Below are 26,565 nucleotides of genomic sequence, written 5' to 3'. Positions count from 1 at the left end.
GCCTGCAAGTGGGCACATGCGCAAGGCGGCAGTCCCTGTTCTTCTGTCCTTCATGTCCCGAGACAGAACCAGCGAGCAAGACGAGCTTCCCCATCCTGTTGCCCATTTGGACAAACCACACAGCTCAGTCAACTTCACTGGCCTAATCATTCTCTTGGGGCCACACCCAGGGGTGCTCGAGGCTTATTCCTGGCTCTGTTCTCAGGGGACCCTAGGGGGTGCCGTGGACGGAACCCAAGCACCCTACCTGCAAGGCTATTGCTCCAGCTTCAGCCCCAGCCCTAACCACTCATATCAGAGCTTACAGACTCCAACTTCCTTTCCCTCGGGGTACAGAGGCTGCTCCAGTTCCTGGAGTGAGGGCCAAATCAATGCAGAAATCGGATTAACGGCGAGAGTGGGAGGCGAGCGGGTACAGGACCGGAGCCGAGGGCAAGGCGGCAGGGCTCGGCCCGAGACGGGGGCGGGCGCGGGCTAGGGCAGTGCGCACCGCACAAATGCTGGGGGCCGCTTCCCACGGGCGGGCCCTCTTTTCCTCGGAAAGGAGGGCCAGAGACCGGAGAGCGAGCTCGAAGCACGAGCGCCGCCCGGGTCGGCGCGGGGACGGGTCGGCGCGAGTCGCTCAAGGCGACAGCTCGGAGGCCGCCCCTTCCCCCTTCTTCCCTTGCCCGCACGTCCACTCGGCCCGGTGGGCGTGCGGCTCCCGGCGTGCCCAGCAGTGCCCGGCGGGGCGCGCGGCGGGTACCTTCAGCGTGGCACACTTGTCCTCGAAGGCGAGGCCCGGGCCCGGCTTCTTGCGGCGCGCGGGGCAGCCCACGTCGGCGGGGCCGCCGGCCGGGCAGTGCTTGGTCTTCGCCGGCCGGCAGTACGTGGCCAGGTTCTTCCGCTTCTTGGCGACCTCCTCCTCCGAGAGGCAGCCGGGGGGCAGCGCCTTGGCGGGGTGTCCGCCGCCCCCCCGGCCGTCCGGCTGCGGCGCCTTCGCCGGCGCGGGGGCGTGCGGGGCGGCGCGACAGTCCGGGGGCCCGGCCCGCTTCACCCGCGGACCCGCGGTCCCGTTGAGTCCCGGGGCCAGGGCCGGCTTCGCCTTGGCCGCGGGGCCCCGGCACCCGGGGGGCTTCCCCTTCCCGCCCGGCTCCGGCAGGCAGGTCCGTTTGAAGGGGGCGGGGCCGGGGGACGACTTCCGCTTCCGGGAGGGGGCCTCGGCCTCGGCGCGCTCCTTGCCCTTGGCCGACCTGCTGGCCTTGGAGGGCGGGAGCTTGCTGAAGGACGGGCACGGCGTGTTGGCGGGCAGCGGCGAGGTGATGGCCTGGCTGCCGCCCGTGCACTCGGCCTGGCTGCAGGCGGCCGCCACGCTGGGGGAGCCGGCGGGGTAGCTGGGGACCAGGTGGTCCTGTGCGGGGGGCGCGGCGGCCGGGCAGGCGGGCCGGGGCGCGGGGCCCGGGAGGCGCGGGCAGCTGCCGGTCGCCGAGGGGCTCCGGGGGGCGGCGAGTGAGGAGCCGACGACGTGGGGCGGAGGCTCGGCCGCCGGCGGGATCTTCCTGCAGCAGAAAGGGGGCGGCCGCGGTGATGCCACGCGGAGAGGCGGAGGGGCGCACGCGGCACCGGCCCCGCCTCGAAACGGCCCGCAGCGCCCGGGCACTGCTGCCACCTGCTGGCAGACGGCGGCCCGACCACTGGTCCGGGAGCCGTGGCAATGAACCGGCCCCGGGACTGGGCCGGGGAGCCGTGGCAAGGAAGCGGCGGGGACTGGGTGCGGGACTGGGTGCGGGGAGCCGTCCCCAAGGACGTCCCCAGCCCTAACTCCTCCCCGGCAAGGGGGCGGGACAGGGGAACCGCGTCCCCAGACCAACCCCTGCGTGGCCAGGCCTGGCCCCGGCCCTGGCCTCCGCACCAGGGCCTCCGCACTCGGGGTGAGGCTGGGGCGAGGCGGGAAGGATCGGGGCAGGGAAGGCTCTGGCCCGACTCACTTCCACATGTGCGAGCTGAGGTGCCGCTCCAGCATGGAGCTCAGTGCTGAGCAGAACCGGTCCAGCCGGCGGCTAAACACGTAGCATCCGGGACTCACCAGCCGGCTCCCAAAGGTGCAGAACTGGAGGCGGAAGGAGGGGCGGTGGTTAGCGGACCCCAGGATGCGGGGAGGGAGCCCACGCCCCAGTGATCTGACCCGTCCCACGCACCAACGGGCTCCCCCACCTCCCCCATCAGCCCCCAGCTGGTCCTTACCGCCTGCGGCCGTGGGGGCCGGGTGGCGTAGTGGCAGTCCGTGGGGAGGTGAGGGTCATCCGCAGCCCCCTCCTCCTCGCTCTCCTCGCTGGAGGCCTGGGCCCCACCCCGGGGCAGGGGGAAGGGGAACAGGCCTGGGTCTCCATCACCCCCACCGAGGCCTTCATCATCCAACTCGCTCTCAGAGGAGGCCTGGGACCTGAAGGGTCAAAGACACGGGGGATGTGGCAGGACTGGGTGTGGGCTGGTGGGTGGGGGTCCCTGAACCTGCCCAGCTCCAGAGGCCTGGGGGGGCACCTTGACGGGCCAGGAGACAAGCAGAAGCAGGGCAGGATGGGCCGGGAGCTGAGAAGGTCCCAGGGGCTCCTCTCCCCAGCCCTGCCTCCTCGGGGCACAATCTCGGCTCCAGAAAAGCTTGTGAGGGTAAGTGCCCTCCGCTGGCTCGGGTGCGCCCATCACCGCTCTCCACCCGCTCCTGCGTCACAGCTTCCTGGGAGCCCGTCTGCGGGCCTGGCCTGGGCGTGGCGTCTGCCCTCACACGTGGGACAGTGTGTGTCTCCTCTGGCCTCTGCAGAGGGGCCAGTGACTGAGCCTGCGATGGGACTGTTTCCCCCAGGGCCTGCCCTTGAGGCTCTCCAGCCACAGGCTCCGGTCTGCTGGAAGGAGCCAGGAGAAAGCTTTCACCCAACAGAGAGGCTGGGGTGCTCCGATGCGCTAGGCTAGGAATGGCAGAGGGCGGGAAAGGCCACCTACTGCGTACTCCGCCAGGAGCCCTGCCCACCGGCCTCCCCCCACACACTCAGCACCCTCCAGGCCACGCCCTGCGTCTGAGACCAGGAGGCTGATGGCCCTGGCCGAGGATCACAGAGACGCTGGCCCTGACCGAGGATAACGGAGACGCGTACCTGGGCAGTGCACAGTATGGGTAGGGCTGCTTGGCCCGAGCCGCAAGGGTGCTGCTGGGAGCAGCTGCCGCTGCCACGGCCTGGACGGAGGAGGGGGCCTCCTGGGCGGGGCGCTCGAGAGCCGGCTCCTTGCGCCCCGGGCTCTTCTCCTTGGGGAACTCCCCTTTGCGGGAGCTGGCCTTCAGCTCCGCCACTAGCACGTCAAAGTCCTTGGCCCGGCCCTGGACCTCCCGGCGCTGGTGCACCGAGTGGATCTAGAACACAGCAGGGTGGAGGGGTGGGGGTGGTGTGAGCAGAGCAGGGGTGAGGGAGAGCGGTGTGCTCTGGCCTGGGCAAGCGGAGAGAGAGGGGGTATGAGTGTGTTTGTGGGTGAGTCTGCAGGCCTTTGTTCCACTCCCCCACAGGGTCAGACCCCGCCTCCGGAAGTGTGTGTGGGGGCTCAGGAGCTCACCCCGGCCAACTGGGACTGGGGTCTGCAAGAAGGCGGCCCTCTGTCCCACTGCCTGCTCTGGCCAGCCCCCCAGCCCCCAGCCCCGAGCTGGATCTCCGCTGTCAGCGCCCCGCCCTCCTTACCCAGAGCCTGCGTCTGTGCTCCCCACCCCGAGGGCCGTGGGAGGGGGCTTACCTTGCAGGTCAGCAGTCGGGTACAGATCTTCTTGGTCTCGGGGTTGATCACCCCACACTGCCTGTTGAGGTCACACTCCTTCCCTGTGAGGACAGTGGCTCCCGTGAGCACGGAGGCCACTTCCAGGAGGCCCAGGGCGGGAGGACGTGGCGGGAGGGGCTGAGCCTCAGCAGCAGCCCCCCTGGTCCCCCAGTCCAAGCCACAGTCTGGCGGGGAAACTGCCCTGGGTCCTGGAACCACACCAGAGAGTCACCTGCTCGAGCAGGCTCGCTGTGGGGTGGGGGGGCAGAGCGGGGACCCTGAGCTGCGGAGAGGCGCGCTGAGCAAGTGGTCAACCTCTGGAACCCTGGCACTCCAAGATGCCAGGCCCAGCTGTGCTGTCAACCTCCCCCACAGGCACTCAGGGCCTGAGCAATCCCAGGGAGTCTGCATGGTGCCTGCCTGACCCCCCAGACCGCAGCTACTCACGAGCCATCTTCCGGTGGGTTTTGAGGGGCAGCCTGGCTCCCCCGGGCTCTTTTTCCGGGGGACTGCCTTCAGCCCGGGGGGTGCCCAGGCCCTCGCCGGGGGTGCTCTCGATGCTCTCTCTGCCTGGAGGTTCTTTCAAAGGGGGAACCAAGGGGGATTTCCCTGGGGAGTCCTTGGGGAGGCTGCCGGGCTGGCTGAGGAACGCTGCCGGTGGGGCCACCCTGATCCCCGGCCCGTCGGGTTTCGGGAGACCGGACATCTTCTCCAGGTTCACCACAGGCACGAAGAGGCTGCAGGGGGACAGCGAGCGCGGCCTGCGTCCTGCACGCCAGCCCCGAGCCAACCCCTTTCCAGCCTGGTATGGGGTGCTGAGAAGGACGAGGGGACCCCGTTCTCTGGAGCCCCCAGAACGGCAGCCGCCTCTGCTGTGGGCTGTGCCCTTGGCGCTCTGAAGGGTCCCACTGGGGCGTCATCTGAGGGGTCCCCCGCATCTCCTTACCAGAGGCTGTCCTTCTGGGTCTTCTCTGGAGGTGGGTGGCCACGGCTCCGGGACCCGTGGCCCTTCTCCCTGGAGGAGCTTCTGGCGGAACCCGGAGCCCTGCAAGCAGGGCCCTGCCCATTCACGACATGGCATTTCTGGGAGCTGGCAGGGGCAGGAGGGGGCGGCGGGGCTCGGGCGTAAAGTTTGCTGAGGGGCCCGTGTCTTCTTTCTGTCACCAGGATTGGAGAGAGGGAGCACGGTGAGCGGCACAAAGGGTCTCCTTCCCCTGCACCTCCCAACTCTGCTCGCTGACTCGGGCTCCGGGCCCAACTGCCCTTTCCCTGGCTTCTACACTCAAATCCACCCCTCCCTCGGGATGGTAGAGGCTCCGTGGAAGTCTCTAGACCCCGGCTTCCTGAGATCCGAGTTCTTCCCTTACCCTCACCCTGGGGACACTTAGCTTGCTCTGGTGATGGACTGGCCCTGGGTCCCTGGAACCTCCCACCTGCCATCCCTCCCCTCTGACCCCGTGCTCGCCTTCTCCCTGCCCCAGCCCCTCTTGCTTCACCCGGGGCACCCTCACCGCAGTGCTTCTGGAAAGCTTGAGGCTTCACCACTTGGCTGCAGTGGTTACACACAACCAAATAGAAGTCGTCATGGGCAGGGCAGTGCCCGAAGATGGACATGTCTGCAATGACAGAAGCCAGCCCTGTCACCGGGAGGAGGATCGTGCACCCCCACCGGCCCTCCTGGGCTTCTCTGTACCCGTCCTGGAGAGGGGGGGCATTCGGTGGCACCGCTGCCTGAGGCAGGCCCTCCCCCGTCAGGTCACGGGCCCCAGACCCTGCTGCTTCAGCAGCCACATCTCCCTGGGGTGTGTGGGGGGCCCCATCCCCCGGTGCACGGCCCCCACCTTCTTTGATCAGGGTCATGGCGTCCAGCTTCTTTGTGGATTTGTTACAGTCCTCCAGCTCGGGCCCTGGGGAGGAACACAGCTCACAGCACCACCCCAGGCAGGAGCCCCGTGCCCGCGCTATGCCCACTCCAGCACCCACTCCTCCCTCCTTGGCACTCCCTTCAGGGGCTGGCCCCCTGGGAGGGCTGTGGCCGCCTCTGCTGGCCCTGCCCGGCGGGCTCCGGCCTCTGCTAGACTTCAAGGAGGGCTAAGGCCCTGTCTCCCGGGCCTGCCTCCCCAGGGAAATGGACACGTTTTCCTACCACTCCCCGGACATTTCCCAGACGGATCCTGTCTGCTGCTTGGATGGTGGCATTCCCGACGGTCACCCTCCCGAGCCCTCGCAGTAACGAAAGTCAGTGTGGTTGAGCTCATGACCTCAGTCGCCCACCTGCCCACCTGGGTTGCCAGAGTGTTATCAAAGTCACACCTGGTTTCTTGGGGTCCCCCACGGACAGGATGGCCACAGCCCAGAAGCTGCTGCCTTCCATCTCCCAAGGCCCCTGGTCAGCTAAGCGAGCCTCTCCCCTCCTCCGGAGGGCTCTGGGCAAGGGCTTCCCTTATGACCTCAGTTTCTGGGTTGCTGACAAAAACGTCTCAGTGGTGTGAAGCCGCTTTAGCCCCCTTCCCTAGCCAACACCTCTCCCTCCCTCCTCAAAGCCCCCTCCCTGTCCCTTGGGAGGAGAAAAAAAATCAATTCTGAGTCACCAAACCCATCGAATTCCACTTCTGGTGCTCACTGCGCCCAGATCCTTACAAGGTCCCCACCCTTGCCCACCCAGCATGGGGCAGTCCCGGGAGGGCCTGGGCTCCCAGTGACCACTTGCAGATTTGCCCTTCGAGGACGAGAGGGCTGTTAACTGTCCTATATAATCCCCATACTCAGGGGTTGGTGGGTGCCTGCAAGAGGCCAGAGGTCACTCCTACTCCAAGTCCAGTGGAGATGCAGTGAGGACAGAGCCTGGCTGGGATCAGCGGTCTCAGAGGAGAACAGGTGTCATCAGAGACGTCTCCTCCCCCTCTTCTCACTTGCAAACTTCTTTGGGGGGCATGATACCTGCTGTCACCTCAGAGGCCACGAGGGCAGGTGCCCCCTGGGGCCCAGAAGACAAAGATCCAGAGAAGGGGCTGTCAGCCAGCTCACCAAAGGCACTTGTGGGTGGGGGTCGCCTCGAAAGGGCTCGGGGCCAGGGTGAGAGCCAAGAAGCAGGGCGAGAGGCCGGGAAAGGACAGGGGGGCTGGAGGCATAGCCGCGGGGATGGCCAGCAGGAGGGTGGGAGGATGCATAAATGGCTGGGAGGACAGGCTACTGCGGAGGGGAAGGGGGTCCGGCGGCACCTCGGCCGAGAGGCGGACAGAGAAGGAGCGGGAGGCGTGGGGCAGAAGGCAAAGGAACAAGGGCGGTTGGGAGGGGGGCACAGAAGTGGGGTGCGTGGGAAACACGTGGAGAGCACCGCCGCGGCTGGGGAAAACCCAAGGCAGGTGCCGGAGGGGCGGAAGGCAGAGCCCGGCGGGCGCGGCGAAAGACGAGGGCGTGCAGACGGAGGGCCAGCACAGGGCGCCCGGCAGCAGCAGACGTGGGCCGGGTGGGCTGCCGGCGGCGGGCCGGCGCTAGGACCCAGGGGCGCGAAGGCAGCGGGGCGGGCGGGCACTAGGACCCGGCGGGTCCTTTGTTCGGGGGGCCGGGGCGCCGGACGGCGGCTCCCGGCGGCGGCTCCCCTCCGCTGGCGGGGGCTCGGAGGGGGGAGGGGAGGCGGCGGCGGGGTCCCCGGACTCCGGGGGGGCCTCACTCACCGTCGGCCGCGGGCAGGTCGGCCCGCTCCACCCACGAGCTCCAGCTCTGTCCCGCGAAGTCATCGAGACTCGGCACCCGCCGCTCCAGAGCGGCCATTGCTGCCGCCGCGCGTTCACGCACCGCCATCACCGCCGCGGACGCGCGCCCGCCCCGGCGCCGCCGCCGCGCGGCCCCCGCCCGCCTGCCCGCCCGCCCCGCCGCGGGCACGCCTCCCCTCGCCCCCCGCCCCCGCGCCGGCCCGCTCTGCGCACGCGCGGCGCGAGGCCCCGCCCTCCCGCGCGCGCGGCCTTCTGGGAAGTGTAGTTCTAGCGCGGCCGCCTCCCGAGCTGGCCGCGGGAGCCCCTCCGAGACGCACCGCGGCGGGGAGAGGCGACCCCCACGCCCCGGACCCCCTCTCCTAACCCTCGCGCCCGCGTTCCTTGTGAGGCCTGCGCGCTCGCCCACTCCGCGCACACCCCAGATCCCAAACCTCTCTCCGCCCCGGACGCCCCTCCTCGCGGCGCCTCCGCCCGCGGGCTGGCGCCCCTGCCCGGGCTGGCGGCCGCGAAGCGACTTCGCTCCCCCGTAGATGCAACGGGGTAGGTGCAGGGAGGTGGGCGCTGTGCATCGGAAGGGCGAGGGGAGGGAGTCTGTAGGATGTGCTGAAGGACACAGGGGTTGGAGTGGGGGAGGGCGCCGGGCTCCGGCGATGCGCTTCCTCTCCGGGAAACCCACGCTGCCCCGGTGCACCGCGGAGGCTGGACGTGGGCTCGGCCTGGGAGGACCTCGCTGAGCTGACCGGGATCACCTGTCAGGATGACGGAAGACGTCTCGACCCAGAGCCAGCCCCGGAACTGGGGTGGCCCCAGGCTGCTGGTGTTCGCAGCGTCCGTGCTGCGCCTTCTCTTCTCAGCAAGGCGATCGATGCCCCTGTGCTGCTGCTTCCCAGATCCTGGCCGGACCCTGACTCCATCCATCACTTTGGCTTCTCTTTCTAATGAGTATTTTCTCTGCTGGAAGGGCTCCGACCAGAGCCTCGGCGTGAGAAGATTTCTCATCAGAGGTATCATTCTCCTTGCCAAGGCTGGGAAAACACCTTGATCATCCATCTCTTTCTTCTTCGCAGCTGTAACATTTCTTCCCACCCTCCCACAATCAAGAGACAAAAGCCTGTGCTCCCCAGCCCTCCTCCACCCCCCAACCCCCACCCCAGCACATCAGAAAAGAGAACTGATTTTTTTTCCCCTTCCTCAACCCTCACAACCTCACCTCATATTCATTCCTGCAGCTAAGGGGGAGCCAAATTCGAGACAGATAAGTCAAGGTCTGTGACTTCAAGACCTCAGACTTCCTTGTCATTTTCACAAAGCAGAGACTTAATTACTTCAAGGATAACCTCTGGGGGCAAAGACTCAGAACCAGACCCGAGAGCCACAGACGATCTCCAGGGAGCCGAGGGGCTGGTGAAGGAGAATTTTGCTCACCGTGCCCCATATATTTCCTGGGGAATGGAGATATAGCATGTGACTGTCCAAAGGGGGACACGGGAGCAAGTTTGCTCAATAAGACCTTCACAAGGCAAAAGGCAAAGCCTGCGGACCCTCGACTCCAGCCAGGAAGCTAGTCTGAGACACAGACAGCCAGAGAGCAAAGGGAAATAGCATTGTGGAGGCTGCACTTTCCCACCTTTTTGAGTTTGCTTCAAATTTGCTTGTGAGTCTGTTGCTCCAGCCTAATTGCTTCTGCCACAAGAAGACATGTGACCCAGAGCCAGAGAGATAGCTCAATGGATTGGAGTATACCCTTTGCATGCAGGAGATCTGGGTTCAGTTCCCAGTACTACCACTGGGTATGGCCCCAAAACATACCAAAAAATGTGGAAGAGGAAGAAGTCATCCACCTGGAGATTGCCAGTGGCAAATCTTCAGCCCTGAGACTCTTGCTGGGGTTCGGAATGGAATGACATCTTGGTGGAAATGTTAGTATTTGTCCAACTTTAGACAGAGTGAAGAATTACCAAACAAAACAAAACCAAAGATCCAATCCCTAGAAGGGCTCCAGTCCAGGCTCCTTCATGGCAAATGCTCAAAGCACTGTTTATTCAAATATGTAATAACAAGCACCAGAAAACAACATGCAGCATTCACTCTCCCCCCAGCCCACCCTTCTACCTACATCCTTGTAGGTAGAAGGCTGTGAGTATGACGGTGGCAGGAACTCTTGTTCAGGGAAGGTCCTAGATGGGCACCCTGGCAGGGTCATAGTTCACTAGAACAAAGGGCAAGTGTCTCAGCCTCCAGAAGCTGCTGGAGAAACCAGACACCAGGTCCTGCCTTAGGCCTCACTAGGCCAAGCAGAGATGCCAGCCCTAGTGGAAAGGACATTGTAATAAGGTTGGGTGGCCTCAGAGAGAGGCCACCACTAAAATCAAGGCTGTTGGGGCTAAAACCAAGGCAGGAAGCATTCCAAGCAGCCTTGGGGGCGGTAGCCTGTTGCTCCCCACTCCCACCCCTTTTCCATTCTCTGGAGGACCAGTTCCTACCATTAAAGCCCCACCCCACCCAGAATACTTTATCCCTCACATTTCAAATAAGTTATAAATACATACACAGAATCCAAACAAAGTTCCAGTAGAAAGACCCTGATAGGGGCCAGCCTGAAGAAAAGTGAAGGTCACTCCTTTGTTGTCTATGTCTTGGGGTGGGGGCTGTAGATGAAACTGCTCCCCTGTCCTCAAGTAACCATGAGGATGGCTTGGGACAGAGAGAGGGTCAAACTCATGTTCTCCCCCACCCGCTTCCCATCTTCTCCCTCCTCGAATTCCTTCCCCCAAGTTGGAAATACCTAACCCAACCAAATGCCTAGTTCTTTCACTGAAGAGCTGGATTGCCTGGGGTTGGGGGGGCGGGTGGAAATGTTGCGCTTATCCCATAAAATGGGGGGAAACTCTGAGCCAAAGAAGAAGCAACTGGCCCAAATTTAAAAGGCCTGACTCCCAGACACCCCAGTAATGCACAGGCCAACCTTGTGGGTGGCAGAGAGGAGGCAGGAGGGGGTGAATCTGTCCTGAGAAACGAGTGGCCTGGGGCCCAGGCACTGTTGGGATGATAAATGGGTCAACTGGCACTGGACTGGAAAATGGCTGGAGTCTTCCTTCGTCATCTCTCTCTGGGTGTTTTGTGGCCAGGGCCAATGGAAGGGCTTCAAGCTGGGTGGCAGCCCCAAGCAGCCCTTATTCAGTCAGTGCTGGCTGTCAAGTCTTGGGGTCCAGAGAGAGACTGAAGGAGATGTCAGGAAGAGGGGACACAGCAACAACACATATGGAACTGGGTCCCAAAGTGAAGAAGCACCAATCGCATAAGTCTGCCCTGGACTGGGGATGGGACCGCACCTGGGAGTAAGGGGGCAGGGAAAGAAAGGAGGGCCTGTTCTTTCATCGTGGGATATGTGGAAGTATGAGAGAGAGCCAGGAGGAGGGCTGGGAAGGAGAAGAAATGGGCCCAGCCATTCACGACCCGGGGCCTGGAGCAATGGGACTTTGGATGGTCCTTTGGGTTCATCCAAAGTCCTTCTCTGGCCCTGTAGGAATGAAAGGAGGCCTGGACAGACTTGGAAGTGACTCCTAAATACTTCCAGCTAAAAGGCAGGAGAAGGGAGATGGGCGTGTGAAAATGGACCAACAGCTTGCGTCTCCAAGTCCAAGGAGAAGAATGGGTCAGAGGGGAAGAGTTTCAAGGGCAAGTGTGAGTCTAGAGGTGACAGTTCCCGAGCCCTAACATTACTCCCACATCCTCGCTCCCCAATAGAAAAACTCATTCCCCAGCAAGCTTCCTATCTGGAGTTTCTTAAGGCTGTAACTGAGTCACAATTTATCTGCTTTGCCCCTGATGGTTTATCTAGGCCCCTGGCAGGCTCCACTGAATTCGGGGCTGTTTTCCAGGCTATCTGGGCTTCCCTGCTTCCTGGTGGGTACTCTGGGGACAGGTAGTGGTCAGAGGAGAGTGGGGGAAGCATTCTGAGCTGGCCGGCTGGAGGTCAGTACAGGTACAGGCCTGAACGACAGCCATTCAAGAGAGGCTGCTAACCACCGGAGTGCCCTCTATGTAAGAAACCAGGGAGAGAGCTGCCGGCCAGTTTCCCCAATCCCCTCTTTTATTGAAGCTGGACAAATTGCTGGAAGGACTGTTGGGAACCAGTGTCAGGACAGTGTTCTCCTGTCCCCAGCCCTCACCTGCTGCCGTGGTGCTCAGGCTGGAAGGAAGGTCCGAGTAAGACCGTAAGTGAGACGCCTGATTTTAGACAAGAATCATGGGGCTCTTGTCATCAGGGTTCCACCGAGGGCCACCGGAAGGGCTGCCCAGGTTTCCAACAGCTGACGCCTCTAAAACTCAAAGTCCAGAACACTGGGGGAGGGCCCTGGAGGAGGGAGAGGGCTGTCCTGGGAGCTGGAGGTGACTGAAGAGGTGCTGTCCAGGTCGGGGGAAGCCGGGGGTGCCCGCTTACTGCTTCTCCACTGCACCCTGCTCTGCGGCGCTCTCCTGGTTGGGGCTCTGGGCCTGGTCCTGGCCCTGCCCGTGCCATGGGGTCTCCTTGAACACAAACCAACAGTTCCCGGCCCACAGGAAGAAGTTGATGAAGCCAAAGAGCTGCAGAGACATCAGGGGACATGGTGAGAATAGCCTCAGTATAAGGGAACATGCCTCAGTATAAGGGAAGAGACCCAGAGGGTTAGAAAAACAAAGAACTGGAGAAAAAGGGCCAGTTTGAGGCTGACACCCTCCACAGGGAACTCTGCCGGCAGTAGGCCTCAACATGCACCCAGCCTGTAGCACGGTCACTAGAGGCTTGTGGCCCCAGGAGTGGATCTTGTGGAAAGCATAGTAAGGAGCAAGGGGGAAGTGCTTCCTGGTGCTTCCTACTGCTCAGGGCAGAGGGATACCCTGATCTTCCCCTGCTGCAGCCTCGCCAAGGAGTAGGTGTGGACAGAGCTGTCCAAGGTGCTTCTCTCCTGGGGTCAGAGACGCTGCCAGGTTCTATTCAGATACATTCCTTTTGAGGGTAGAAGGCCACACCCAACTATGATCAGGGCTTATTCCTGACTCTAGGCTCAGGGATTACTCCTGGCAGGGCTCAGGCGACCGTATGTGGTGCGAGGAATCTAACTGGGGTCAGCTGTGTGCAAGGTAAGTGCCTTAACCCCTGTATTATCTCTCTGGCCCCATCAAATATTTTCCAATATTAGAAAGTCTCTCAGCAGGAGGTATTTAGGGATAAGTGTACTGATGTCTGCAGTTCACCTGAAATGCATTAAGAAGATGGATTAATGGATGGAGAGAGGCAGAAAGAGGGATGTGACAAAACAGATGTAGAAAAGTGTTGATGGTGCTGTCTGAACTAGAACTACATGGGTGTTCATTGTAAAATTCTTCCAATTTTCTCTGTGCGTGAACATTTTTTTTAAATTAATTTTGATGAGGAGTCACATCCAGCAGTGCTCAGGGGCTAGCTCTGGCTCTGTGCTCAGGGATCACTCCTGATGGTGCTCGGAAGAACCACATGTGGTGCTAGGATCAAATGGAGATCAGCCATATGCAAGGCAAGCTCTGTAGCCCTGAACTCTCCCCCTGGCCCTGTGTGTAAACCTTTTTGCAATAAGATATGGGAACTGAGGGGCCAGAGAATCAGCAGGATTTCAGAAAGGTCCAGAAGATTCTCTGCTGTGCACTCATCCACTTCCCCTGTGGATCACATGGAAAACTATTTCACTTTCAGGGTGGGGGGCTCGAGCTTCTGGAATGACAGGGGCACATGGAAACCTCAGGCCTCAGCTCTTATAAACTGGTAGGAAACTCTTTTGATGTTCAGATAACTGGGCTGGCAATTATGTGCATGCCAGATGGACTACAACCCCCTTCCCAACACACACACACACACACACACACACACACACACACACACACACTGCTCGAAAGCAGAATTCTTCCCAGTCTGGGAAGCCTGGGAGACCCTGAGCCTGCTCTCAGCTTTGAGCACAGCCCCACCCCTGTTCCCACACCAAGTGCTCACATGTTAATGCCTATGTAAAGAGGCCGGAAGTGTGGCTCTAGGAGAGTCTAGAGGTGGGGGAGTGGGGAGCAGGGTGGGGAGGTGGAGCTCAGGAGAAGGAAGGAAGGGGAGGCTGGTGGCTCTTGAGTTTCCCCAAAATGCCTTCCCAGGGTTCTGGGGTGGGGGTGGGGCCAGGAGCTGTCACTGGGCTGAGGGATGCTCCAGCTGTTGAAACTCCCTGGGATCCCCCTCCAGCTCCTCTCGGATCCTGCAAACGGGACAGACCTAGGCAACCTGGCCAGCACGGCATCGTGCAGTGGCCTCAGTCTCACCACAGAGAGGTTGGCCAGTCCCATGGAGGGCGTGGCCCCGGCACTGCACACCGCGTTGTCTCCGTGGCACACGGACATGGCTGTGATCAGGCTGGAGGGCCTCGTGGCACCCTTGACATCCGTCAGGCCCTTGCCCCAAGCGGCTGCAGCTACCAGCCAGAAGAAGGTGAAGGAGACTGTCACACAGAAGTCCTGGGAGGGGCAGAGAGACAGGGAAGATGCTCAGACAGTTGCTTGGTCCTGCTTCTTTTTTATTTTTATTTTTTTCCTTTTTGGGTCACACGTGGAGACGCACAGCACAGGGGTTACTCCTGGCTTTGCACTCAGGAATTACTCCTGGCGGTGCTCAGGGGACCATAACCATATGAGATTCTGGGAATCAAATCCGGGTCGGCCACGTGCAGGGCGAATGCCCTACCTGCTGTGCTTTGGCTCCAGTCCTGGTCCTGCTTCTTTTTCTCTGGTCACTTGCAGTAGGATCCTGGGGTCCCAGGAAAATGGCTTCTTCCATCCCACCCAAAACCCAGAACCTCAGGGAGCCTGACTCATCCTGTGGCGTTTACTCACCACCAAAGAACCTGCCCCCATTGGCCAGCCCTGTCCAGGTGCTCAGAACCCAGGTGCAAGCAGTGATGCCCCAAGGCTTCCCAGAATCACTAGGCGGGAGGTTTCTCTTTCCTTTGTTCAGATAGGCTTAATCATTTTTTTTTTCTCTTTTGGGATCACACCCAGTGATGCACAGGGGTCACTCCTGGCTCATGCACTCAGAAATTACTCCTGATGGTGCTCGGGGAACCATATGGGATGCTGGGAATCGAACCTGGGTTGGCCACGTGCAAGGCAAATGCCCTAACCGCTGTGCTATTGCTTCAGCCCCTTAATCATTATTGTTGTTGGTGGTGACGGTGGTTGGTTTGGGGAGTCACACCAATGGAGCTTGGAAGGCCATGCAGTGCCAGGAATTGAACCCAGTCCTCCAGCTTCTGCAGCATGTGTTCCACCCTTTAAGCTCCCTCCCTCACCCAGGACAGGTGTTATTTTGATCCCTATTTGATACTGGAGAAAACGGAGGCCTCCAGAGCCAAGGGAATTGTTCAAGAGCCCGCAGTCAGTGAGGGACTGAACTGCAACGGAAGCCGGATGGTCTGGCCCCAGAGCCTGCAGGTCAGCTTGGCTTTGTGTCTCCTAAGAACTGGGGGCCTTGTCAGAGTCAGTGTCCGAAACTGAAGGCCTCACGGGGGGACCTCCCCTCCTGCTCTGATCTCAGCTCCTCAATCTCCGCCCATCTCCTCCGGTCCACTCACCACCAACGGAAAGCGCCGGTTCTCTGTGTAGAGTACATGGAAACGCAGGTAGAGGACAAGTGCAGCCATGGCATAGAAGAAGGAAAAGATGCCCAGTGTCACAAAGAACTCGGCGGGGGCAGAGAAGTCCCCCAAGAGATGCATGGTCTTATAGGTGTCATCCTCACAGTAGGGCATCTCATACTGGACCCGGTTCAACCTACGGGGGGCGGGAGGAGGGAGACCATCCTGAGTTTGGCTAGCCTCTCTCTGGGGAGACTCTGCCTGCCCTGGAAGTAGTTCTGTTTGAGCTCTCACCTTGGGACTCTTACAGAGACAAGAAGGGGGCAGGGGACGGGGGCAGGGGATGCTCCTAGAGAGAACCTTGTGGTCTAGGTGGCAACTTCCCCAGAATTCTGGAAATTCAAACCCAACTCCTGTTCAGCCACCACCACTCTGCTCAGAGGTGGGAGGAGCATTTCCAAGTATATGAGACCCTTCTGGTCCCAGCCACATACATAGAGCCCGTGTAGCTCTGGTTGTCAATTGGTGATTGGCTGGCAGTCTTGTTCTTGAAAAACACCAACCCACAGTGACCAATCAAGGGTCGCAACACCCATTCTCAGGTCCTGTTTTGACACCCAGTGAGACTGAAATAGACAAAATAAGAGAGAAAAGTCTCTAACTTGGCAGTTGGTATTAGAAATTTCTAGAAAAGAGAACCCCAACCTCTGAATAATTGGGCTCTCCTTTGCGAAGTACTCAGGGATGAGTATAATTTCCTCCTCCTGGTCCAAGCCAGCCTCCTTGTATTCCTGTGAGAGCCAGTGGGCATGATACATCAGCTCAATTCAGACCACAGAGCTTGAAGTTTCCTGAGGAAGCTTGGAAGGCAGAGACCTCTCCTATTGCCCCCCCACAACCACCCCACCACACCCCTGTCCACAACCCTGCAGCTTCACCACGAAGCTTTGGAGGTCTGCCCCAGGAACTGTGCTCACTGCGCTTGGTTATCTCAGGCCTGCAGTGGGATCCTGACCCTGGAGCAGCCTCTCTGAGCTTCCCAGTATCTCTCAGGTCAGGGTGTCTGATTCCAAGAGGGCAGTAAAGAGTCCCATCTTGAAACTCTTTAGATCTGAAGTGGCATTTGGTCTTTGGGTTTCTCAAGGAAGAGACTGAACTAGTTCCATGGATGTGGGGTGAGAGTCAGTGCAGCTTACCTGAAGGGATAGCCGAATGAAACAATGATGGCGCTCACATCCTTGGCATCGTTGTTGCAACGAACCAGTGCTCCTGTCTCCCCGCTGTAGGAGCCGCAGGACCCGAAGGCGAAAATAGCAAAGAGCTGAGAGGAAGAGTGAAGCCCCAGGTTGGGTCAGAAGGCTTCAGGTGGCCAAACTCAACCCCTCCAGAACCTCTGTCTGATTCCCAGCAGGTGCAGAGATGGGAGTAGGGTTTTCTTCCATTGAGTTCCCCTGATTCCCATTGGTTTTTCAACCTCAGGCCACTGTACAGGGTGCTAGACAAGATAGCCCAGTGCACAGGGCTGACCTGATGTCAGAGGGAGCAGAAATGAACAGTATTCAGGTCTCATTGTCGGATATGACATTAGGGACCAGAGGTACCTCCTTAAGAGCATGACTAACACAAGACAATTTAAGCCTTTGGAAACGTCTAGCTCAAAGCTGAACTTGAATTTCTTCCCCAAGGGAGAGGCAGCCTAGAATAGATTCCCTGCACCAACCTCCATTAAGCAAACATGGAACGCTTTCCACTTCTCCTTTGACTCTTTTGTTTCGTTTTGTTTTGGCTTTTTGGTGTTGCTCAGGGGTACTCAGGAATTACTCCTGGAGGTGCTCGGGAGACCATATGGAAAAACAGGGATCAAACCCGGGTTGGCCAGTTGTGCAAGGCAAACACCCTACTCACTGTACTAGCCCTCTCCTTTGACTCATGCTAATACCTTGTTACTAACTTCCAGTGGCCTCCTGCTAGCTGGGAGATAAAGGTGGAGGGGTCACCTCTGGCCAAGCCTTGGGGTTCCCAGCTGCTGTCCTGTGGCCCCCCAGCCTAATTTCTCCTTTGCAGTGGCATGTTTCCTTACAGCAACCGTGCTGGCTGGGTTGCTGCTGGCAGGGCTGGCTCAGGCCCAGAGCAAAGCACCCTCCACTTGCTTTATCAGCCTTTGCTTTCCCCAGTATTGTTTCCCTGTGTTTTATCTATCTGCGGCCACTGACATTTCTCAGCCTTCTGAACCAGAGGTGTTTCTGATTGCTTGAACTGTTTTCCTCTTTACCCTTCATCACCTTTACTAAGCCTTCCGTCTGCAGTGAGGTGAAATTCCCTCATCCTGTGATATGTTTCCCAGGGAAATAAACTGCATCAGGGAGGAGAGTCGAGTGCTCTCTCTCTCTCTCTCTCTCTCTGATTTTGAATCCTGCAGTGCTCAGGGCTGCATGCAGGACAAGTACCCTGCCCACTGTATTATCAATCTAGCCTCAAAGTTGGAATCTCTTAACCCCCACATCTTCTGTCCAGATCTGTATGCTGACCATTGACTTGTTGCTGAGCTATCATACTTAGTGAGCCCTGATTTTATTTTATTAATCGTTCATTTGATGCATTTCCCTAGGTACCTGGAACAGCTCATCTATATCTTGGTCCTGACTCCAGAGTTTAGAGTTGCATGCACATTATGTTACCAATTCTTGAAGTGTTATGAAGTAGAGAGAGACTGGGATTAGCAGTCTGGAAATCTGGGTTCTGGCTCTAGCTGGCTAATCTAATAAATTTCTCTGTAAGTAAGCTGTTCTAGTCAGTTGCTCTGCTCTCTGGTGAAGAGGTAGAGTGGGAATGTTGGGGCCTTTTTGGCTCTGCAAAGCCCTTCCTCTTGCAGCTAACACCATCGCTGTGCTCTTGGCTGGCCTTGTCAGCAGCTGTGCTCTATCCCTGGGTGGTGTCTGGTGCCACTGCCCCACCCAGCGCTGCCTGGCCTGGCAGGATTTCTCCATGCTGGAGCCACTGACCACTTTCTAAAGGTCATAATGGCACCTCTCTATTTCCGGGAAGTTTCATTCAGAGAAATGAGAATAGTCTCCTTTCTTTTCCTTTCTTTCTTTCTTTCTTTCTTTCTTTCTTTCTTTCTTTCTTTCTTTTAATATCAAGGAAAGAGCATGACCTGAACAACCTCTTCATCAGTCCCTAAAACCCAACCAACCTCCTCTGACACTGCACAGGGTGCAGGAAAGCCCTGTTTGCTCATCTTCTTGATAGCAAGAAGTTGCCTAAAGGCTCGATGCACCACCCTTTCCATACTCTGGCTAGCTTTAGGGTGTGTGTGTGGGGGGGGGGGGCTCTCTCATCCTTCGTTGGAGGAATTTACTCTTTTACTGTCAACTCTGAGTCTGATTCCTTTATTCCCCTCACTTCTGGGAACCAGAATTGGAAATGATTAGGGCAGCACATTAGAAGAAGGGTAGTATGTTAAAAGGCAACTGTTGGCAGTGGAGTCAGTGGAAGGATCTGAGCAGAGCCCCTTCACCCACAAAGCAGGGGTCTCGGACTGTGCACTGTTCTCCCCAACTCCCTCCTGCACAGTAACAGAAAGAGGGAATTGGCTGACCAGGATTTATGTTCCTGGCACCATCCTAGGCATTACTATTTGGTAGAGAGCGAAAGAGAAAAAAAAATCTCTTTCTGGAGCAAAGTCTAGAGCTACATGCCCCAGCACTCAGCTGCGAGCTGAGAGTAGCTGTCTACATGGAAATGCAGTTTACAGTCAAGCTCAGCAGTCACACTAGCCATTTTTTAGTATGTAAGGACCACTTGTGATGAGCAGGACACACACTGGACTATATCAATTAGAAAAACTCCCATCATGGCTCTGAGACTTGCCCAAGGTCTAGAGCAGTATCTCCCAAAGCTTGGAGATACTGCTTGGAGTGTGTGTGTATGTGTGTGTGTGTGTGTGTGTGTGTGTGTGTGTGTGTGTGTATCATGTATCATATGTATTCCCCATGGTGCTGGAACCATGAGAAGAAAGAGTAGCCTTGGGATAGATTGGGAGGTGCTTTCTGTTTGTTTCATTAGTAAAGGTAGATTTCCAGGGGGTGCTGAGGAATTTTTTTTTCTGGAAAAAAAAGGGAGTAGGTCAAATAAATTTAGGGCCCTGGAGGTTCTGAAAATCCTGAACCCTGCTTTATGATTCCTCAGAGAACAAAAATATGCCCACGACAACTTCAGAATTAATTTTATTCTTTTCTCTTCTAAAAGTCAAGAATCACTAAGCACCTTCTGGCACTCTTTATTCACCAGAATATATGGTTAAGTCTGAACATCACACAAGCAGTGGGTGTCAGATAACAGACAGCTTGTTACATAGGTGGAGGAAGGGAAAAGTTGGAGGAGAATATCACAGATTTACCAAACAGCAGAGCAAAAAGGATCAAGATGAGCAACTCAAACCATCTCACTTCACAAATGTGAAAAATAATGCCCCCAAAGATTTTAGATCCCCGGCACCCCTTATAGTACTACAGGCCCTGCCAGGGGTGATCCTTGGCTCTGCAGCCAGGAGGAAGCCCTGAAAACTGCTGGGTGTTGCCCAAAACCAAAACAACACACAAAAAATGATTAAGTGTTATTCCAAGGTGATGTTTAGCCCCTCTGAGAGACACTCCACATTGGCATCTCCTGATGGCTGGTCTTTCTACTCTTCTTGGCATCTCTTTCTGCTCCATTAATACCCAGTGACTCTCTACTCTATGCCTGGTATGGAGACGCGAAGGAAGAGAGCAGCAGTGTGCCGTTAGGAGCTTCTGACAAAGCCATAGAGACAGTACAGTGGGTTAGACTCTGGCCTTCCCACAGCTGGGTTTGATCCCTGCCACCCTAGGTGATCCCCTGAGCTCCCGCAAGAGTGATCCCTGAGAACAGCTCCAGGAATAAACCCTGAGTACAGCTGGATGTGACCTTAAAGCAAACAAAAACGATGTTTATAGTCTGAGAGAGTGTCATACTGAAACAAAACCCCGAATGACAGTTATTAAGGGGAAAATGAGAAAGAGAAAAAATGAGAGAGAGAGAGAGAGAGAGAGAGAGAGAGAGAGAGAGAGAGAGAGAGAAATAAAAAGTACCTGGATCAGTACTTTTTTTTCTTTGCCCAAAAGCAAACAAAAAAGATGCTTATAGTCAGATAGGAAAGTGTCATACTGAAACAAAACCCCAAAATGACAGAGTTACTAAGGAAAAGAAGGAGAAAGAGCAAAACAGAGAAAGTGAAAAAAAGGATGAGAGAGAAAGAAAAAAGAGAGAAGAGAGGAATAAGGAAGTGTGAGAAAAGAAAAGAGAAAGAAATAGAGAAAGCACAAGAAAAGAGAAACAAGAAAAAGAGAGAAATAGAAAGAAAAAAGATAAATAGAGACTTGTACAAGGGCTTAATGGCTCCAGGGTGAAATGCAACAATCTTACACACTTTCCTCACTTTCCTCTAAGGAAACTTTTTTGGATCATTTTTAGTGGACTATTCGTAACAAGCAACACAAAATAAATTATTTAGGCCAGACTTTGGGGACAGGCTTTGGAGGTCAGGGTAGAAATATTCAAAATATGGTGGTGGGAAGGGTAATGGTGATAAGATTGGTGTTGGAATATTAAATGCAATAAATTATTGTGAACAAGTTTATAAAAATAAAATAAAATTACAAAAAAGATAGAGAAAGGAGGGAGAGAGAAAGAGAAAGAAAGAAAGAAAGAAAGAAAGAAACAGGATAAAGAAAAGGAAAAGAGGAGAAACAAATAGGGAGAAAATGAGAGAAAAGAAGGAAGAAAAAAGAGAAAGTCATGAAGAGAGAAAAGGAAGAAAAAAGAGAAAAGGGAATAGATAATGAAAGAAAAAGAAACAGAAAGAGGAAAGAAAGGAAAGGAAATAGAGAAAGAAATAGAAAAAAGAAAGAAAAGAGAAAGCAGGAAGGAAGAGAGAGAGAGAGAGAGAGAGAGAGAGAGAGAGAGAGAACAAGGAGAAAGAAATCCCTACTGTGCTGGGTAGAATAAGGGAGGGGTGAGGCTTTGGACCCTCCACCCCCAGCCCTGTTCTTCTGCACCAGATGTGCTGCTTTCAGCAGCTGTGCCAAGGATCCAAGCTGCTGGCAAGTGTGACACAGGACAGAAATGGCCTCTGCACTGAGCGCCAGCAGGACTGAGTAAAGGAGCTAAAATAATAGGAGTCGGGGGAAGGGGACTCAGCAGCCTTCCTCCTTTCAGAGCTAGATGGCGGGAACAGTGCCCTCCCCACGCGCCCCATCCTCCTCCTGACGTTCCTTCCCTGTCCTTCAGAAAGGGGACAGAGGAACCTGCCAGCTGGGCACAGGGACAGGTTCTTGGGCTGACTTTAGGGCTGATTTGCTTGTTGGGGGTAACCCCAAGAATAGTAAACTGCCCGTGAGTGCAGGCACAGAGAAGACAAACTGCCACCAGACCTTCCTCCTGTGGCGTCTCCTTGGTTCTGTGGACTCTGATAACCTCCTCTTCTCCTTCTCCTTCTCCTGTTTTTTTTTTTGAGTCACACCCCAGTGGTGTTCAGGGCTTACTCCTGGCTCTGCACTCAGGGATCATTCCTGGGTGCTCAGGGGACCATACTGGGTGCTGGCGATCAAACCTGGGTCTGTTTTGTGCAAGGCACCTTGCCTGCTGCACTATCACTCCAGCCCCTCTGGTGGTCATCTGCCTTCCCCATACCTTCTTCATACTGCTTCTTTTCATTATTTATTTATTTTTATATATTTATTAATTTTTGGATTTTGGGTCATACCCAGCAATGCGCAGGGGTTATTCCTGGCTCATGCACTCAGGAATTACTCCTGGTGGTACTTGGGGTACTGTATGGGTTGCTGGGGATTGAACTCGGGTCGACCGTGTGCAAGGCAAACACCCTACCCACTATGCTATCATTCCAACCCCACTTGTTCTTTTTTTTTCCCCACTTGTTTTTATTAGAGTCACAGAAATGATTTTTAACCTTAGTGGTGATTTACTGGTTAAAGGTACTCCCAGTTAAAGAGAATTTGACTTTTTTATTGTGGGAACAGTGACTGATTCAGGTACTTCTTCTGGACCTTATACTCTGGTTAATGATTTGGCATTGATATCTGAATAACTTCACCAGAGGACACATCTCATTGACAAGCTGCTAAAGCTGGGGGCAAAGCAGAAGTTCAAGGGTGAGAAGAAAGGAAACCACATCCCTCCTGGACTGCTGGTAGTCCTGAATGCTTGACCCTAGACAGATCTTACATCTTACATGAAGTCCTCCCAGAATGCCAGTGAACTACAGATAAGAAAAGGGAGACCCACAGACAGCCAGAGCCATAGTATGGTGGGTAGAATGCCTGCCTTTCACACATCTGACCTGGGTTTGATCCTCAGCATCTCATATGGTCCACTGACTGCCATTAGAAATGATCCTGGAGCATGGAGCCAGGAGTAAGCCCAGAGCACTGCCCGGTGGGCTCCCCAAACAAAAACAATAACAATCTCCCCAAACAAACAAATTAAAGGGAGACTCACAGAGATTTTGTCACTTGCCCTAGGTTCCACAGCTTAAACCTAGGAGACTGGATTTAAATACAAGCCTGTAAGACCTCAAAGTCTTCCTTCTTTCTTTTTAAAAAAGATTACTCCTTCAGCACATTCTCCGTCCTGGAGACTGGCTCACAACTTGACCTGGAATGTGTATTCTTGGGCTTTTTCCCCTATGGAAAAGCCTATGTTCTCTCTTGAACATGCACCTCTCTCTCTGTCTCTCTGTCTCTGTCTCTCTCTCTCTCTCTCTATCATATTTCTCTAAATTTCTTCAACTAAAGAATGACTTTAATTTACTTCTTTAATAATCGATCTATACTCATATTATTTGATCACCTTAGTATAGATTAGGGAAACTTTAGAATCAGAATTAAGGTGAGATCAATTTGTAAATTTCATTTCTTTCTGTTTTGTTTTGCTTTTGGACCATAGCCAGTGGTACTTGGGGGCTACTCCCAGCTCTGTGCTCTGGGTCATTCCTGGTGATGCTTAGGGCCACGTGATGCCAGGGACTGAATGAGGATGCTCTACGCAAGACAAGTCTCTTCCCTCCTGAGCCACCTCTGCAATTTCTGAACTTTAAAAAGACATTCTAGGGGACCTCAGTGATAGTACAGCAGGTAGAGCACTTGCCTTGCATAAAGCTGACCTGTGTTCTAGCCACAGCACCCCACATGGTCCCCTGAGCTGTGACAGAAGTATCTCTGAGTGTAGAGCCAGGAGTAATCCCTGAAAACCTCCAGGTATAACCCTTTCCCCCCCAAAATTCCCCCCGAATAAAAGAAATAATACAAAGACACAGTAAACAAGCCCTTGAGTAGGAAAAGAATAATGTTATTTTGTTAGCTCGGGTTCCAGTAAAACCTTTGTTTTATTGGTAATAAAGACAATAAAATTTTTCAATTCTCATTTCAGTAACTTCAGGATTGGGGGGGTCTGGAGAGCTAGTACAGTGGATAAGATACTTGCCTTGCATGCTGCCGACCCAGTTTTGATACCCAGCACCTCATGTTGTCCCCCCAAGCCCTATTAGGAGTGATCCCAAAAGAGTAGACCCTGAGCACCACCAAGTGTTACTCTCCTGGCATGCAACAACAGCCAAAAATTGTGTTTACTTTTCCTTTCTTTTTTCTCCTTTTCTAGTCAGTTGCATTCGATCCCTCCAAGCTGAAAATAAGTCAAAATCCCAAATGACATTCTCACTGCTATTTCTGACAAGGTTCCCAGGCACTTTTATGTTAGCACATATGCAGAGACTGGGAGCAAGGGAAACCCACGCTCTGAGCTCAAACCACCAGGACATTAATTAAGCAAACTGTCTTTATGTGATGTTACCATTGAAGGCTGAGCTCAGACTGTTGCTCTAAGTTCCTGGAGTCAGCACTATGAGAGGACAGTAGCAGCTCTCTGTGAGAAGTTAAGAATCCCAGAAGTCAAGCAGAACTTAACCTTCGGGTATCAGTGATAACTCTGGGAGGAGGTGGATAATGTCCAGGAATTGCTTTGTGCGGTCTTTCTAGAAATATTGAACTATTGGCAGAAGGAGATATAAGTTGATCAAAGGACAGAAGGGCTGGAGAGGGGAGCTGTTTTGGTAAGAGATTGGGTCTGGGGCCTCGTCCATGCAAGGCACGTACTACTACGGCACTGAGCCACATGCCCTGCCTGGAAAGGAAGCTTTTTAGAATCCCCCCATGGAAGACGATTCCTTAGTCTAATAGCCTGATTGTTTCCTTCATCCCTTGACAGTCTTTCTCAAATTTCCCTTAGAGCCATTTGTCTAGTTTAACGATCAAATTGTACCCTTATATTCAGGTTCTGCTCCCCTGGAGCACTCATAATGGCTCCCGGTTCTGAATGACAGATACTTGGAGTCTTAATAGCACTCTTAAATAGCCCCCTCTGGTGCCCAAGAGGTGGTTGGGAGCAGGGACAGGGAGCCAGGGAAGAGCTCGCTCAGCACTTGATCCGACTGTTCCTGGACGAGTGGAAAGTCCCCCTACAGTTTGCTCTTGGAAGCTCCCCAGGCTGACCCTGTAGCCCCACCTAGAGTCTCAGCTCTCTGGAAACAACCTTAAATGTATTGTTGTCCTGAAATTGCAGATTTGTGGACTCACAATCACAAATTAGGGATCAACGACACTGTGTGGAGTTCCTACCTCCAAAAAGTTAACAGCCCTTTAGAACTCAATCCTTAGGATAAATGGTAACTTATTCCCTAGCTGCATTCTGTGCAGAGTTCTTTAAGTTATTCTGGTGTATGGATGATCTAATTTAGATTTCTTCAAAGAGTGACTGCACCTGTCCACGTTCCTACACTGTACCCAGGAGGCCTGGTCCTAGATTTTGGGGCCATACCCAGTGGTCTTCCTGGCTTACTCCGGGCTCTGCTTTCAGAGGTCATTCCTGATTCGGGGTTTGGGGGCCATATGTGGTGATAGGGATTGAACCCTGGTCTATTGAGTGCAAGACAAGTGCCCTACCTGCCATACTATTGCTCTGGCTTCTGGCCTGGGCCCTAGGAAGGACAGAGAGTATAACAATACCTCAAAGTACCAGTGAAGCAAGAAGATAGTATTAGCCCTCTAACGATATAGGGGAAACTCAGGTCCTGGACAAGTGGTTTCTTCAAGGTCACGAGGGGTAAACCAAGAGAAAGATGATGTTTACAACGGGTCTCTTCCAATTCATTGCAGACCCTAGGGGAACCCTAGGGACAGTCTGCTCCCCATGTGGCTAATGTTGGAGAGAGCAACCCCAAGAAGTGATTTGTCCAAGGTCACACGTCTGGAAAAAACAAGTCTAGTTTTTTGAACCAGGCCCTAGCTTCCCAGTGCAATCTTCCAGGTTTAGTTTTCAATCACATTTTAAGGTGCGCTGTGATTTTCAGTGTCTTCTTTTTCTTTCATTTACACCTACAGCCCAAAGCGCCATTCATTCATCCACTCCAATGTTCTGTTCCAGGGACTCCGATTACTCTAAGGCCATGCAGGCCCCTGTCCCACCCCATCCCCAGCACCCCCTCCCTTTCAAGGCGTCCGCTTCCAGGATTGGGGGCAGTGAGCCGGCCGCCGCCTGCCTCCTGCCTGCCCTTGTCCTCCGTGGCTTTCCCAGGGAAGAGTGGACCTCGTCCCTCCTGCCCTCCCCCCTCCCGCCACCGATGAGTGGTATGTGCAGGATCAGGGTTCTGGGAAGGTTACACCCGCCCGCTCGCCCGGGTGAAATGCGAGCGCCCCGGGCAAAGGCTCCTTGCACATAGAAGGACCGAATCCGGCGCTGCGCAGGCCCTCGCAGCTGGCCCTCCCGCCCGGCCAGTGCAGGAGCAGCGCCCCAGCCCGCCCCTCCCCCGCCCACCTGTCGCCGCCCCCCACCCTTCCGCGGGGGCCCGGCCGCAGCGCCTCCCCACCCCCCGCTCCGACCAGATTGCTTCGGGTCGGCGTCACAGCCTCGGATCCTGAAATAGCCCGTGGCCGGGGCAGAGACTTACCCACTGGAGAACTTTGATGAAGCCCAGGGGCTCCTCCAGCCGCCGCCAGCGCAGCCCCACGAGCAGGCGGTCCACCTGCGGAGACGGGGGAGGACAGGGTCAGCACGGGGGTGGGTCTGGTGCCCCCGGGGCGCGTGCGGCGGGGCCCGGGTACCTGCTGGCGCGGCGACTTGTCGGCCGTGCGACCCGGGCTCTCCGTCGAGGACATGCTGCGGGCTCGGCGGGGCTGGACGCTGCGGGCAGCGCGGGCGGGCGGCGGGCTGCGGGGCGGGCACGCGGGCTGCCGTCGGGGGCCCGGGATCCAGGCTGGCGGGTGGGCTGCGGGCGCGCGGCCGTCGCTCGGCCCCTCCGGCAGCAGAGAGCCCCCGAGTCCGATTCAAACTTCTGTCAAACTCGGGAGCGCACTGGG

The 26,565-nt window shown here is 56.1% G+C and overlaps 2 protein-coding genes across 2 annotated transcripts; both read right to left on the bottom strand.

The window, feature by feature from the left end:
* Positions 1 to 241: 241 nt before the first annotated feature.
* On the bottom strand, positions 242 to 7,623 carry ATXN7L2 (ataxin 7 like 2). The gene is made up of 11 exons (XM_056139114.1): positions 7,452 to 7,623; positions 5,616 to 5,681; positions 5,286 to 5,390; positions 4,721 to 4,931; positions 4,222 to 4,511; positions 3,754 to 3,836; positions 3,129 to 3,382; positions 2,224 to 2,422; positions 1,968 to 2,089; positions 746 to 1,538; positions 242 to 351 (listed from the first exon to the last, which is right to left on the bottom strand). The coding sequence occupies exons 1-11, from the start codon at positions 7,576 to 7,578 to the stop codon at positions 295 to 297; spliced, it is 2,307 nt and encodes a 768-aa protein (XP_055995089.1). The 5' UTR covers positions 7,579 to 7,623; the 3' UTR covers positions 242 to 294.
* Positions 7,624 to 11,410: 3,787 nt separating this feature from the next.
* Positions 11,411 to 26,421, bottom strand: SYPL2 (synaptophysin like 2). Its single transcript, XM_056139110.1, has 6 exons — positions 26,311 to 26,421; positions 26,157 to 26,231; positions 16,312 to 16,436; positions 15,113 to 15,311; positions 13,809 to 14,000; positions 11,411 to 12,077 (listed from the first exon to the last, which is right to left on the bottom strand). Exons 1-6 carry the CDS (start codon positions 26,362 to 26,364, stop codon positions 11,931 to 11,933), a joined length of 792 nt encoding a protein of 263 aa, XP_055995085.1. The 5' UTR covers positions 26,365 to 26,421; the 3' UTR covers positions 11,411 to 11,930.
* Positions 26,422 to 26,565: the final 144 nt, after the last annotated feature.

The sequence above is a fragment of the Sorex fumeus genome, unplaced genomic scaffold (genome assembly GCF_029834395.1).
Source record: "Sorex fumeus unplaced genomic scaffold, SorFum_2.1 ptg000131l, whole genome shotgun sequence".
Classification (NCBI taxonomy): domain Eukaryota; kingdom Metazoa; phylum Chordata; class Mammalia; order Eulipotyphla; family Soricidae; genus Sorex; species Sorex fumeus.
The sequence above is the reverse complement of the archived record's forward strand: the minus strand, read 5'-3'. Positions and strand labels throughout refer to the sequence as shown.